The following is a 15,556-nucleotide window of genomic DNA, read 5'->3' on the forward strand; positions in this document are numbered from 1 at the left end:
CAGTCGTTCTCCTGTAGCCTCCGCCCCCTCGTTGCCTTACTCCTCAGTTGGACTGATTCCTCCTGGACGTTCTCGTCTCTCCCTTATTTCGTACTTTGTGACTTTTGTTTGTACTTTCCCGTTCTCTTTTTGGACACCCTTATTTTCCACGCCAGACGTGCGCTTTCTGTTGTAATAAACTCTTTGAACCCAACCCCTCGGTTGTCGGTCGCATCCTGTTCGGGCTCGGGGTCCCCCGTGACAATAAATAAACTCATGGCATGACAAGTGTATTTCATTAAAATTCCTGCACAAGACAATTCAAAGTGTTTCAGTCATTTTAGGGTAATTGTGTGTTTTTTATAGGCTCAACAATTTACAATTACCATAGAAATGACTTAAATGCACACATAGATTAGATCTAATATGTTAGTCATTTTTGTTTTGAATGCGTCTTGTCTGCAATTGTTCTTTGGGCTATTTACCTTTTGATAACTTGTCACCAAAACTTTGAGACTGGGGTGATTCAGGGCTATACAAATATAATTGACTTTGACTTTAAAAAAATAAACACCCTACCTAGGAAAAATCCCTACTGAGAGCTTAATCGGAAACAACACCCTTCATAAAATGAAAAAGACATTTACAATATGTGAAAATTTCAGCAGTCCCAGTTAACATAATGCTAAATTTGAATTGTGCATACCAAACCCACACTTGTGGCAAAAGCCTCGCAAATTAGGAAAAGAAAACTTAAAAACAATTTTGGCACATAGAGGACAATCACCTGGCATTTAAAAACAAGGTATTCAAGGTTAAAAAAATTAAAATGAAAAAGTATGTTTTATATATACATATATATATATATATATATATATATATATATATATATATATATATATATATATATATAATACAAAAATGGGACCATCTTGTTGAAGAGGAGCCCCTGTAATTTTGCATTTTGCCAAATATATCAGGCATATTAGTGACTTGGTTTATGTTATGATTTAGTTATATATAGTGCATCCAGGTTTATTCACAGTGATTTACTTTTTCCATATTTTGTCATGTTACAGCTTAATTAAAAACTGTATTAAAGTAATATCGTAACTCTATAATATTCACACAATACCACAATATGATAATGTGTAAAAGTTTTTTTTTTTTTTTTTTAAATAAAAATATAAGAAGTCACATTCACAGAAATATTCACAGCCTTTGGATCAATACTTTGTTGATCCACCTTTGGCAGCAATTACAGTCGCAAGTCTTTTTAAATCTGTTGCCACAAGTTTTGCGTACCTATTTTTAAGTAATTTTTCTCATTCTTCTTCACAGCAATTCTGAAGCTTCATCCGATTGGATGGGAGATGGCTATGCACAGCCATTTTCAGATCTCTCCAGGTACGTTCAATCGCAAGTCTGAGCTCTCCATGACATTCACAGCGTGTTTCTACAGGCAATTCTTTGAGGTCTTTGCTGCGTGCTTCGGGTCTTTGTTCTGCCTAACCCTCGTATTTTTTTGGTTACATTTTTTGGACTTTGCAACGTTTTTGTGTTTTATCAAAGGAAAAAGAAAGGAAGAAAAAAAACTACACAGCTGATTTTCTATCGGAGTGTCAAAAGAGGCGAAAAGTCAAAAGGGCACCAAGATCTAGTCTCTCACTGTTTCAGATTGCCGCTCAGAAAATGATACCCTGGAATGTGATTTAAATCAATTTTTTGTCCCACTGACGCAGATTATAAATAGCCATTTTCCATATTGCAAACCTGTTGTTTTATCATTTTTTTCTCATGATTACTGTATGACTGTATGAATCCCTGAAACGTTTAACACGACTGATCCAGTAGATGGCGCCAGAGTCTAGTTAGTGAATTTTCTTTATGAACGCTAGCTGCACATGGGAGTAAAGTGTTCCTTAAACACAGTATAGAATGCAAAAGGAATATGTGTGTGTATTTTGCATTGGTGCTTGAAGGTTTTTTTTTTTTTTTGCCAGTTCAGGCTATTACTTGAAATATAGGGTTATATATAATATAATATAATATAATATAATATATGTGTGTGGGCGTTGGCGCCAGTGTGTGCTTTTGCATCTGTGTTTGTCTTGCTAATGAAAATGTCCGTGTCCGTGTTAGTTTTGCATGAAAAAGTGTAGCCTGCGAGTCTTGATTCGGGCCGAAATGTTTTGAAGTTGGGCCTGCAAATCTTGAAAGCTGGCCTCAATGTCTGTCTGCAAAAGTGTTGGTTGAGAGTATGTCTGCTGTTTGCTCTTTGCTCACTTTAGCACTTTTAGAAGGCGACATTACAGACTGCGTGTGATGTGACGTGCCAGTCTGCTGACCAAATCTGCCGAGTGACTGAAGCGTAAGCATCAACTATTTTTCCATTGTTTGAATATGAATCCTATTGTGGGAACCTGTAGTCGGCAGCTAAGAGGTCAATACTTTACAAAAACCTGCCTAGTGGACTGTTAAATAAATATAAATATATATAAAATATAGAAGGAATAAATAAATAAAAAAACTGCTTAGTGATTGTTGTGTCAGCATCAGCTATTATTGGTGCACTGATTGAAAATGGGGCGGCTCAGTGGCGCAGTAAATAGCACGTCCACCTCAAGGGGACCCGAGTTCTACTCCACCTCGTTGCGGCCTTCCTGTGTGACGTTTGCATGTTCTCCCCGAGCCCACGTGGGTTCTCTCCCACCACTCCAGCTTCCTCCCACACTCCAAAAAAATGCATGCAAGGTGTATTAGACACACCTAATTGTCCTTAGGTGTGATTGGGTCACGCACCCAATCATTGAGGTGCGTGCATGGTTGTTCGTCTCTGTGTAGCCTGCGACTGACTGGCAATCATTTCAGGGTGTCCACCGCCACAGTGTGGTTTCATGCTATACGTGTGACAATAATTCTCTAGAATCTACTGCCCAAAGCCAGCTGGAATAGGCACCAGCAAGCCTGTGACCCTTGTGAGGATAAGCCTCTAATGGATGAATGGATGAATGATTGATGGATGATGGATGTTCATGGATGGATGATTGAAAATATACATACTGTAGTTAGTTTTGCTATTAACATAATTCTACTATTATTGTCCATACAGACTATGCATCTTTTTTTAATCGAGATATGTATAGATAGATGTGATGGCACTAAACATTTAGAGTGGTTGAGAGTAAAAGATATTCATTGAAATAGTTTTGTTATGACATTTCAAAAGCAGTGACATTTTTTGAAAGAAAGAAAAAAAAATCTTGTCCTATGTTTTTCACAAGCCCCCAAGGGTTGAAAATGAACCTTCACCCCAGTCTGGGATTAGTGGACTCTGGAGCAGGGTTTCATCCAGGGCATCGTGCTGCATTCATTTTTCCTTCTATCCTGACTAATCTGCCAGATCCTGCTTCTGAAAAACATAGCATGAGGCTTCCACCAATATGATTCACTTTATGGATGGCATTGGCCTGATGATGAGTGATGTCTGGTTTCCTCCAAACTTGACACCAGGCTTTTATACTAAAGAGTTCAATATTTGTCTCATTAGACCAGAGAATGTTGTTTATCATAGTCTGAGAGTCATTGAAGTGCCTTCTGGCAAATTCCAGACGGCCTGGCATGTCCTTTTAGTAAGTAGCAGCTTTTTTCTGAACACTCCATCATACAGGTCTGATTGGTTGTCCTTCTGGAAGGCTCTCCTCTCTCCCCAGTGGAACATTAGAGCTCTGACAAGGACCATCAGGTTCTTGGTCAACTGACTATGGCCCTTCTCCTCTGATTGCTCAGTTTAGATGGTTGACCAGCTCTAGAAATTATTCTGGTGTGATTAAACATCTTCCATTTACAAATAATGGAGGCCACTGTCCTCAATGTGACCTCAAAATAATCCTGTCCCACAGGTCTACAGGCAATTCTTTTGACCATGCTTGGTGTTTGTTCTGTGACATGAACAGGCAACTGTATACACAGTTGTTTACCTTTCCAAATCATGTCAAATCAAATGGATTTACTGCAGGTGGACTCCAAGAAGTAGAAACACCTCAAGGATAATAAGTAGAAAAAAAAATGCAACTGAGCTCATTTTTTGAGATTTATGGCTAAGGCTGTGATTACTTATGTTTATGTGTTTTTTTTGTAGTTATTTGTCTTGTTTGTTTTTTTTGTTGATTTTACATATCAAAAAAAATTATGTGAAGCGCTGTGAACACTTTCCATGTTTCCATGCTAGTCCCTTAAAAAATATAGCTTCACGCGAACTAGATCAGTGGCATAGAACAAACTGGTAAATGTTGATATAGATCACTTATATGATTTGTGTTTTGAAAGAAAAAGACACTTACTTCTGACATGATTTTCTGCACAGTACAACATATCTGCTGCATGGATGAACTGATAACCAGATCCTCGTACCCGCAGTTCAGCTTCTGTGTACCCCAAGACAATTTTCCCCCTGGAGAGAGACATACAATCCAGATCCAGTGGTCTTGGCTCAATCTTAAAATGTTACGGTTGGTGCACTCGTACTAAATACCTACTTTGCATCACAAGCCAACGGTGTAAAGTCCAGCTTATGCTTGGTTCTGAAGATCATGTTCTTTGTCCTGATCTCCAAGATGGATGGAGGCTGCAGAGGAGTCGCAATGGCAAAAAGCGCTAGCTGTGGTGGAGCCTTCCCTCCGTTTTCTTGCCGCTGGTTCTGCCCATGAAGAAATTTGAGTCTTCCCTGGAAGTTCAGAGCCTATAAAAAAGAGAAAGATGACTTGTGACCTAATTGTTACTCTTTAGGAGTCTGGTTTTGATGTATTAACTTTTTTCTGTTGTACTCTCAGTAGAGGGCTTTGCATTTCTAACAACCAAATGCTAAAGTCAACTGGACTTGCCCTTTAGAGAACAAGCTCTTTTTTTTTTTTTTTTTACTTTCATGTAGTTTTCAGCTTTGTGTGCATTCACCATGACGTATCATTTGTAAATACTCAGTTCTGCTTGTGAAGAGTTGACTGTGTGTTTGTGGATCTGTGGGCACACGCTTTTATTTTTGAGACACTCCCCACAAGTTTCAAGATTTGCACACACTGCAGTTGGAAACGCTCACTTGTTGAAGGGCTATCCATTCTCCATCCGCTAAGAGGCTGTGTTGCTATCTCAAATGAACGCTAACGAGCAAGCACTTTAAAAAAATGAATCTTGAAAAACAGAAAAAACCCTTTATCTGATATTTTATTACGTGTTTATTAACCACCATTGAGGACAGTGCCTGAGGTAGTTTATTCAAATCAGACTGATGATCTGAAGCAGAGGGGAAACTAATTGAACTACTATTACTAAAACACTGAATGACAAAAACGCAGGATTATGAACAAAAGAAGTATTGTTCTTTGTTGCGATACACTGCACAACAATGGAGCCAAATTAGCTTTTTCTAAATTTATATACAGTTTTGTCAGCTTGATACATAAATTCATATAGTACTTAAAGCTTAAAGCTGAGCAATTCTTTGACGAAGCTACGAGTCGCTGACAGAACCAGCACTTTTGTACCTTCTGTGGGTGCTTTATGTCGGAAAACCTCTTAAAAACACATAGACTGGGATGGTCCATCTGTAGTGACCCCGATCAACGGCGGTACATTTGGTGCCCAGTTCGTGTATTCTTTGCAAAGCTTTGCCTCATAACACATAGGCCACAAAACACGAAAACGCTTGCCGATGCCCGCCTTTGGCAGAGTTGTCACAGCAGTTTGTATGAAGAAATCATGGAAAATCATGTCAAACCATAGCGAGCTGAGCTTTTCTAAAGCATATCCAGTGTCAAAGAGCAAGGTATTTTGTGCCAAAATATTGTTAGTTTTATGAAAAAGGCCTTGAAAAAAAATTGTGCTTCCACTATATGAACGATAACTGTAGAGAAGCAAAATACGCCCTAACTTGTGCGGTTGACTGGAGTGTGTCCAAAGACCACTCAAATAGTAGAACATCTCAAACATCAATAACAATACAAATTCAATGTATCAAACCTCAATGACTAACATTTCAATATTGATTTGTCAAGCCAAAACCAGAACATCCGCATGTCAAGTCAAGTTGCAGGGACAGGGGCTACATGTTTTACTATGTTGGCACAAACCCAGGACCAAGCAAAAGAGGTTGGATCATGATGAGTCTATTGACTTGTTTAGCGCTGTTGAACTGTCATCCAAAATAGCGTTTAGCATTAAGTCAAACGTACCGGTACTACCGGTAAAGTCGCTTGATGGCCTGCTGCCAATTACCAATTTTGAAACAGAAAAGCAAGCAATGTCTCGTTCACAATCAAGCATCACTCCTCCCTAGTGGATGAGGGTAGGATAGCCGTTAACACGTTATTCACATAAACACGTGAATGTTTGAACTGCTATGCTCTGTTATCTGACATAGAATTTACACTGACAAAAACTACTACAATGAGACTTTATTAAAGAAATTTACAAGTAAATGACCATATAAAAATACACTTCACAATATTAAAATTTGGGGATTTGGACACATATTTGTGAAGCTAAAATATCAGAAAATCACCAATGTGTTTGTTTGTACAATTTTGGGACAAATCTCTCCCCTTACTTGTTAAATGGACATGGTATTTTGATGGGATTTCACATAAACATAAACTTTTGTGCGGGATTTCGCAATAAAAAGATAATTGATCACACACTCCCCATCTTCATTTCATCCTAAGAGCAGATGCCACAAGACTTATTCACATCATTGCTTTCTTCACTTTTCTTGACATGCCGAGTAATGAGGCATTGCACAGCCTGCTTACTTCCATCATGGAGGGTTTTGGGCAGCAAGCGGCTTCCGGTTCACCTAATCAATAAAACTGATTTCCCAGTCTTACTGGAGTCCACTAAGTATATTAATTTGATCACTTTGCAGATGTTATACGTAAGGAACGGTTTGCAGCCATACCTACCAGGAAGCCAGAGGAATTGTCCAAGAGGCAGCGGAAGCGGCACACAAAACTCCTCTCCAGAAATGACGAGTTCTCTGGAGGAAGCTGCTCAGGGTTATAGGTGACCAAGGATGAACTGCTGTCCGGCTCCATCTCTATGAACATAGGACACTCAAATTGTTGGCAAACTCGACACAAAAATAGGTGAATGTTTTATTGACCTGATTTGATTCAGCCGGCTGTGCTATAAGGTTCAGCTAGACAAATGAACTGATTTTTTTTTGCCACTACAATGTCTGGATCATAATCAACATTAGATTGAATTACTAATTCGTGTCTTTAAATACAGCTTGTGCGGCAACATCTTGGACTAGAGCGACACCACTTGTGGCATGGGATCAGGAGTTTGTGTCAGGGCTATGCGTCTTAGCTTTATGGGTCTTAGCTTGAACACATTGCTAAAATCCAAAGACACAGACATAAGCATCTTACAACCAAAATACAGATGGGGACCACTTCACCTCATAAGCCCGCTGAAGATTACGAGATCATGTGACCTGACCTGAGGGACAGTCTTATGGCTTACTGCCTAAACTGTGTGTACTTAACAGTCTGATTTTGAATTCCCAATGTTTGTGTGCCAACACAAATGCTTTGTTGTAGTTAAGTTATCGCTGAAGAGGCGAAGCCCCTTATATATCAAATCGTCATAGCTGTCTTATTACAAACCCCAATTTGATTGAAATTGGGCCATTGTGTGAAATGTAAACAAGAACAATACATTTGCAAGTCCTTTTCGACCTGCAGTATGTTAAATAAATCCACTACAACGACAACAAATTGAATTTGAAACTGATAAATGTCTTTTCTATACCCGCAACAGATGCCAAAAAAGCTACTATGGAGCAACAAAAGACAGCAAAAGTTGAAGCTTGCCTTTACAAAAACTGTTTGGAACATGCAAATGGAAAACAAGTTCATTGGAACCATGTGAGTTTCATGAGTATAAAAGAAGCATCCCCAAAAGGCTCGCCTGTTTACCATCAAGGATGGAGCGAGATTCACCACTTTGTGAACAGCTGCATGAAAAAATAGTCTTAGCAGTTTAAGAACATCCATTCATTTTTTATAGCCACTTATCCTTACAAGGGTCACAGGCTTGCTGGTGCCTATACCAGCTGACTTTGTGTAGTAGGCGGGGGACACCCTGAACTGTTTGCCAGCCAATTGCAGGGCACAGAGACACAAACAGTCATCCATGCATCCAATCACAACTAAGAACAATTGAATATGACCAATGCATCTGCCATGTATGTTTTTGGAGTGTGGGAGGAAGCCGGAGTGCCCAGAGAGAACCCACTCAGGCTTGGGGAGAACATGCAAACTCCACACAGGACGGCCTGAGCCAGATGGAATTGAACTCAGGTCCCATAATTGTGAGTCAGACGTACTAACCACTGCATCATCCCAGTTTAAAAACAATAGTTTTCAAAGTGCACTTGCAAAGAATTAAAATATTTCCTCATAATGTTGATATCATCAAAAGATGGAAGGACTTAAGAGAAATCTTTGCACAAAAACAGAGAAGCCAAAAACTAATATAATGTCAATACTCAGGCAGCACAATATTTTAAAAACAACAACAAAAATGCATCGCGTCTTTGTAGAAAAGATTCTTTCATGTGGGGATGAGAACACTTCAAAAACACATTGACACATTTTCTTGCTGCATCTAAAAATGCAGGTGTGAAAAAAAAAAAACATATGGCACTAACAACAACCCAGAAATATTGTCAACTTTTCTGGGCCTGAACTCAAGAGATAGACTGCTACAAGGTAACCAGCAGTGATGTGGTCTGATGAGTCCACATTTCAATGTGTTTTGGAAATCATGGACATAGGGACTTCCGGTACTAAAAAAAGAAAGGACCTTGTTTATCAGCGGAAAGTTCAAAAACTAATATCTATAAAGGAACGGGTGTATGTTCATATCCAAGGCATGGGTATAGGAGCAAAGGAACCTTGCTCACCTTACTGGTGTTTGAGCAACGTTTGCTGCCATCCAAGCAACTTCTTCAGGGAGACTTATCTTAATGAGACAATGCTATGTCACATTTTTCTGCAATAATTTACAGTGTGGCTTTGTAGTAAAAGAGGGAGTAATAGCTTGCCCTGCCAGCAGTCCAGACCTGTCTCCCACTAAAATGTGGAGAGCATTTTGAAGTGGCTCCCCCCAGGCACTCACCTTCCTCCCACGCTCCAAAAAAACATGCATGGTAGGTGATTTGTTCACTTTAGATTGTCAGGGGGTTAGGGTCCGGGGACCCTAATGTGAATAAGCAGCTGCAGCAAATGCATGGATGTTTTAAGTGTAATATCATGGCAATGGAGACCACGCATTATTGAGCAACGGAAGGAATCGGGTTCATCAAAGAAGAATGGGAAAGAGCTTCCTGACAAAGCTTCAAAAGTCTCCTCAGTTCCCCAAATCTTATATAGTGTTAAGTGTGTCAAATTGAAACGACTGAATATTTACAAAAAAACTGAAACAATAAAGTAGATCAAACGCAACATTAAATATGAAAAAAATAAGAATGTATGAATAATTAAAACATGTGTCCCCAATTGAATATTGGTTGAAAAGAATATGAAAATGACTGTACTTTTTTTATACTTACATTTTACACCACACCCCAGCCTCAGTGGAATTGGATTTTGTAAATAATAAAATTTGAGTCTTATATATATTAAACATTCCTGAAAGAGAGCCACCTCTCAGTTGTATCTCAAAATCATTCTTTGGTAATCTTATAGGAAAGTGTTGATGAAGTTTTGATTTTTAACCAGCCCAGCTCTTTAATCTTGGCAGACATCAGCAAGAAGAATTACCGTACTTCTCAGAGTACAAGTCGACCTCACTTAAAGTTGACCCCCCCCTCCCTTTTTTTTTACTTAAACTTGGGTGAATTTTACACAAATGTGATTATAAATCTCTCCTTTAGACTTTGGTAGTTAGACAAACTGGTTACATTAAACTGTCAAAAATAGGTTACGTTTCGACGCATTTCTTTTTTGTACATCAAACAACATATTGTTGCGGTAACAAGGGGGCAGAACCGAGACAAGTGCGAGGCAATTTACATGTGCACGTAGACGCAAATGCTGAAAGTATTAATTTGCCAAAAAACCCTAAAGGTCATCATCACCATCTGACACGCTAAATAGCTCCTCCTATCTCCTCTTAAATTGTTCAAACATCCTCATTACTTTTCCATGGGTAGAGAATGGAAGTTTGCCCTTCACTGTCCCCCTTCACTGTTGTACCCCCCTGCCAATATCTATGCCAGCATGTTCGAGCACACATCCAAGGGCTGAAGGAGACAAGCCAAGCCGTCTTTTCCTTTTCATTATGCATCAAAGTCCGTCAAAAAATATGAGCCACACAGCCTCGGAACTGACAACAAAGAGGCAATTAGGCGGCGCTTGATGAAAGTGGATTTTTGCTATGTTCTTTGCAAACGCTCTAAAATGGATACATACTAGAGCTAGAGATATAACAAAATCATTTTAAGCCTTGCAGATGATAATACTATGAACAGTTAGCGTGCAATTTATCCATACAAATCTGAGTTGAAAAATTTATACAGCCTAATTGATCATGCTGGCGAATTTCGCATTCGAATTAATGTTATTCAAACACAGATATGTGGAATAAATTTGTCTGTTTTGAGATGCGGTTATACGGGGGTTGAATATGAGGAAAAAAAACTTGACTTGTACTCGGAGAAATATGGTAATATGGCCTTAATGAAATGATGATATTCAGAATAAACTAACAACCTTGAGGTGAATCTTGGCTGATGGTTGATGGTGCTGCAGGAGGTGGATTCAGCGCCCAGTGTAAATTTCTTCTGAGCTCCTGCTGGTCTTCCGTATGAACCAGCTCATACACACTCTGGTGCATGACATCAGTCTAAGGAAAAAAAGATGCGGCAAGTCAAAGTCTGAGCCACGACTTACCGAAGCTCCATAAATTTAACAGATAACAGCTATTTCTCACAAGTTAGCTGATGGATAATACTTGGATATGGAACACATTATGTAAACTGGAGTGACATCCTGAATACCATGTTTAGAAGAGTTGGACTCCATAGGACATAGCATTGTAAAGAAAGTTGTTGGGTTTAGTTCCCTTTTAAACTGGACAAAATTACACACTGAGTCAGTCAAAATGTAAGTAAATTGGGAGGCAATCATTATTTCCGGATTTTTATTTGTTTGTAAAATGGGTGCCTCACCTCAAGTTTGGGAAACATTTTGCGATAGTCTAAATCAGTTGTTCTCAAAGTAGGGTCCGTGCAATAAATTGGGTGTTTTGGAATTGATTCAGATGTGTTCATTTCATTTTATTTCATATTAAATTGTGAAAGTTATCATGCCTCTTCAATAAAGCAACCAATTCAACCAGTTTAATACATTTTTTCAAAAAAGTTACATTTGTCAAAATGCGTTTTGTTTCCACAATTGCTTACTAACGAGGCCATGAAGCCATCAAAGTTAACGCAGCATTTTATTTTATAATGCTGTTTTTACTAAATAAATGGCAGCAACCTTTTTGGGGGGAATTGACCAGGTTTGTTAAAAGGAGGCATGCGGTTTGCAATTTTGATTTGATAAACTTCAGTATAGTTGAAAAGTAACAAACATACTTGTTGTCAAATTGAATATGTTGCTGAATAAAAAGAGCACTTATGTCTGGCCTAAATGCATTTTCCACAAACATTTGCAATGGGAGTCCTTGTAAAGTTTGCTTTCTAAAAGGGGTCCCTGACTCCAGAATGTTTGAGAACCCCTGGTCTAGTAGAGTAGATGAAATGATGCTGAAACTGCAGGAAATCCCTAAAAATGCCAAGCCTGATAAGGTCAGATTGTCTTTTTTTGGACGGAGGGGGGGGGGGCTCTGCACCATAGGTGAACCCCAGGATGCTGCAGTTTCCTGCAGATGTTGCACGCAACCTATCCATTCAAACCTGAATTGATAAAATTATACAGCCTAATTAAGCACGACTGAATGTTGGAAGTGTTCAGTGACCTGGTGAAAGCCCAAGTAGTCCTGGATGGTGTGAGAGGAGAAGAAGATGGTGCCACTGGCTGTGATGACCAGGACAAACCCATTGAGAGCCTTGAGGAGGAAACACAAAGCTAGCGTTACGGCAGTGAACACAGTGGCAAAGTCAAACTGCTAATTTTAGCTATGTATGATTGTTGCGTAATGTTTACCCAGGATGGAATTAACACAACAAACATCTGGCTGCACATTTAAGCCGCCTTTATTCGTGATAACATGCAGTGTGAGGATTTTTTTAAAGGCTGGCATATTTTAAAGTAAAAAGCACCGACCACCGTCTTCTAAGCTATACTAAAAGTGGTTATGAAGCCACATCTTTACTACAAATATTTTAGCACATGCAATGTACCTCATTTATTCTTTTAGTTATTTTGTTTACTTTGTTTCTTTCGCACTGACAATGTGTTGGTCCTTTATCTGAGTGAAAGTGCAAGAAGATATGTATAAATGCCATGTGCAATTACTGTAATTCTCCAAATATAATCTGTACTATTTTTTTTTAATCAAAAATGAAAACCAAAAGTAAGCGTGCATCCTTGAAACGGTAACCTATTTTATTTTTTTTTATTTTTACACCCCTCTATTAAGATTGATCTGTCAGTCACATAAGCAGGGTTTTGACACACAGATGTGCATTTTTATATCGGCCCTATTCTTGCTTCCAATAATTAAGATTACGGGACGAGCTACAGGGCGGATGTCAGGTGGCTGTACTTATTGCTAACAGCAGTTCGTGTCAGCTAAGGTTGTTACGCTATTATATTCAATATAAAAGGCGAGTAGACTGAACCATCAGACTGAGTCAATCCCTGTTCACACAAAGAAATATTATGGAGAGGATCATGTAAAAGTTATGATGTCTCCAGCTGATTCAATTAAGAGTGGCGATGTATGCAGTTGAGTGCTCCGGTTAGAACACACGTAAATACATTTCATTTGACTCATTTATTAATTGTGGTTTATTGATTTATAAACACAATCATAAACTTGGTGAAACATGGATGCTACGCATCATTGGGTATTTATGGTAAAATGAACTTGAACTGCATCGAAGGAAAAGAAAATCAATTCCTTTGAGCCCATTCAACCTTACACTGGCGAGACATCTACTGATCGGTCACACTGAGAGAAATCTGAAACGCCCTCAACCCACAACAAATATATAACTTACGGATATGAACACAAAAAAATATGAAGAATTTACAAAGATGAAATACATTCTGTTTTGCTATAGTTCTGACATTGTTGCCAAAGTGTTGATGCGTTCTATATGCAGTGACATACAAAATACTAGAATCTGACCCCAAAATTAAGGGTGCGTCCTATGAACAGGTGCGCCTTATATTTGGGGGATTGTGGTATGTCCAAAGTATCAATGCAGATGAGCTTGCATTTTCATTTTGATCTCATGGCAACTCATGAGGACTGAGTGTTCCTTTGAAGTTGCCACTGAATGTCCCTCATCTCGAAAGTCATTTCACGAACGTTTTACATACATCAACAAAGCTACTAATAACAGTCAAAAACCCCAATAATGTGACCCATTAGCATGACAAAAAAGAAAAACCAGACGGACAAACAGCGGTACCAACACAGCCCCAACAAGGCTGTACAATGCAGAGTGTACAAATATGCTGTCACCTCACCTGGCAAGCAGATGATGTCACCTGACTGTTGGTGAATGATCCAAGTGTAATTAATTGTCAGTTCCGGGGTCTTTCTCGATCAAGTTTATTTCTACTTTTAATTTAGTGCTTTTCATTTATGCATTCAAGCAAGTTGTGTCAGTTTGATGTTTTGATGACAATGATAAGCGCCCCCATCCCATCACAGAGAGAATAAAAGTTGTTTTTTAAAAAAAAAAAAAAATAGCTAAAAGTTTGGACTCTAATAATGTATTGTAATAATTCAACAAATGATAATGTGGCAAAAGTCCTCAATCCTAATGTTTACCTACTATTGATGACAAGTCATAGGCGTAACAGTCAGCCTGGGACATGGCAGCCGCAAATTTCCATTTATGCGTGTATATTTGGGTTTAAATGGAAATAAAAAATGAGGTATAAGAAGACGAAACCTAAAGTTGAAAAGAATATTATGCTATCAGTGCAAAGCCTGTCTCCCTGTTCATTAATGCAAGCATTTTGGAGAGACTTTTAAGTCTAGTAAGGTTATTACATAGAGAAACAAAGTCAAAACAAATCAAGTGGAAACGCCAAAATGCCTCAAAAATCGTCTTTACTTCATGTGCTCACATGCATTTGGCATATCATATCCAAGGATAAAACCTTCCTGTCACAGCTAGGCCACACCGAATGGCAAATAATGTTTTAATTGACAAAAAAAATCTGAAATCAAAATCAAAAGAAACTGAAGAAGAAATGAGAAAAAAAAAGTTTAAATCCATCAATATCTGGAGAGAATCAGAGAAAACCCACGCAGGGTTGGGGAGAACATGCAACCTTACACAAGGAAGGCTGGAGAGAGGTGGATTTGAATTCAACTCCCTGAACTGTGAGACAGACAAGCTAACCACTGCTCCACCACTGCGAGCCGCCCTCCTGTTTTTCATTTTATTTTTATTGATTGCAAATAAATTTATTGTTGAAGTATTGGAAAGAGAGAGTCTGTGACACAGCTACTCAATAGCAGGCTATATCTTTTCCCCATGTATCCTCATGTACATCGTGTTCTCCTCTTTACAATAACGTGATCTTGATTTCTGTTTGGTACGCGGGTCCGATTTTATATCTTTGTAATGGTTCTGTCCACCGACTTTAGTAATTTTGTGTACTTTAAAACAAAATGGGATTTTGTTCTTGTTTTTTGTTACCTTTCTATGATTTGTCCACACCCATTTATATTTTGTGTTTTCATTTTAATTCATCGTTTGTTGTGTTGAGAGGTTGCTTTGAGAATCCTCTCTCTGGCATGACAACAAAAATGTAAAAAAAAGCAAGAAATTTTACAAGGGAGGGTGAAAAAGGAAAAAAGAAGAGGGCTTTTAGGTGAATAGGAGTGCTGATATTTTCAGCTCACCTAGTGCTCACATGCCCTTTCTGCAGTTAACATTATTCCATAAACAAACAGGTCACAACAAACACACAAAAATGTCAACAGTAACATGCATAGATGCTCAGGCATCTCCTTCCCAAACCAGGCCAGTCACGGCTGCAGGGGTTGAGCGACTGACTAATGCTGGAGACTCCATGTTATTCTTTTGGACACACACACATGCACACAGAGAATTATCTCTTTGTGTTTCTGTGTATCACTATGCTAAAAAATCAACACCAAAATGTCAAAGCTGAGAATTTCACATTCACAGCCGCCAAAAGTATAATTTTGTAGTGAACATGCTACCTTTGCAATAAATGTACCAATATTATTTACTTACAATCTATTATTTTATTGGGGGGAGAGATTTTTACTAGAAAGAATATTTTTGCTTAGGGGAACCATTAGACTATTTCGATTTTACACAGATCTGAGAGACTGAATTTGATCACCAGGTACT

General features: G+C 38.6%; 1 protein-coding gene and 1 long non-coding RNA gene across 2 annotated transcripts in view; one reads left to right on the forward strand and one right to left on the reverse strand.

Moving 5' to 3' along the window:
• Window positions 1–15,556, reverse strand: part of LOC148423191 (aryl hydrocarbon receptor-like) — a 59,169-nt gene that overhangs the window by 9,900 nt on the left and 33,713 nt on the right. Inside the window, exons 4-8 of the mRNA XM_088415342.1 lie at window positions 12,004–12,093; window positions 10,752–10,884; window positions 6,933–7,066; window positions 4,518–4,720; window positions 4,323–4,432 (exon numbers count right to left, since the gene is read on the reverse strand). Of these exons, the coding sequence (XP_088271468.1) occupies window positions 4,323–4,432; window positions 4,518–4,720; window positions 6,933–7,066; window positions 10,752–10,884; window positions 12,004–12,093 (670 nt within the window). The remainder of the gene's footprint in view (window positions 1–4,322; window positions 4,433–4,517; window positions 4,721–6,932; window positions 7,067–10,751; window positions 10,885–12,003; window positions 12,094–15,556) is intronic.
• Window positions 2,225–4,731, forward strand: LOC148423192 (uncharacterized). Its single transcript, XR_015865651.1, has 3 exons — window positions 2,225–2,350; window positions 4,346–4,490; window positions 4,596–4,731. It is a non-coding gene; the product is annotated as an uncharacterized LOC148423192 (long non-coding RNA).

Source organism: Hippichthys cyanospilos, chromosome 5 (genome assembly GCF_059441005.1).
Source record: "Hippichthys cyanospilos isolate Australia breed blue-spotted pipefish chromosome 5, RoL_Hcya_1.0, whole genome shotgun sequence".
Taxonomy (NCBI): domain Eukaryota; kingdom Metazoa; phylum Chordata; class Actinopteri; order Syngnathiformes; family Syngnathidae; genus Hippichthys; species Hippichthys cyanospilos.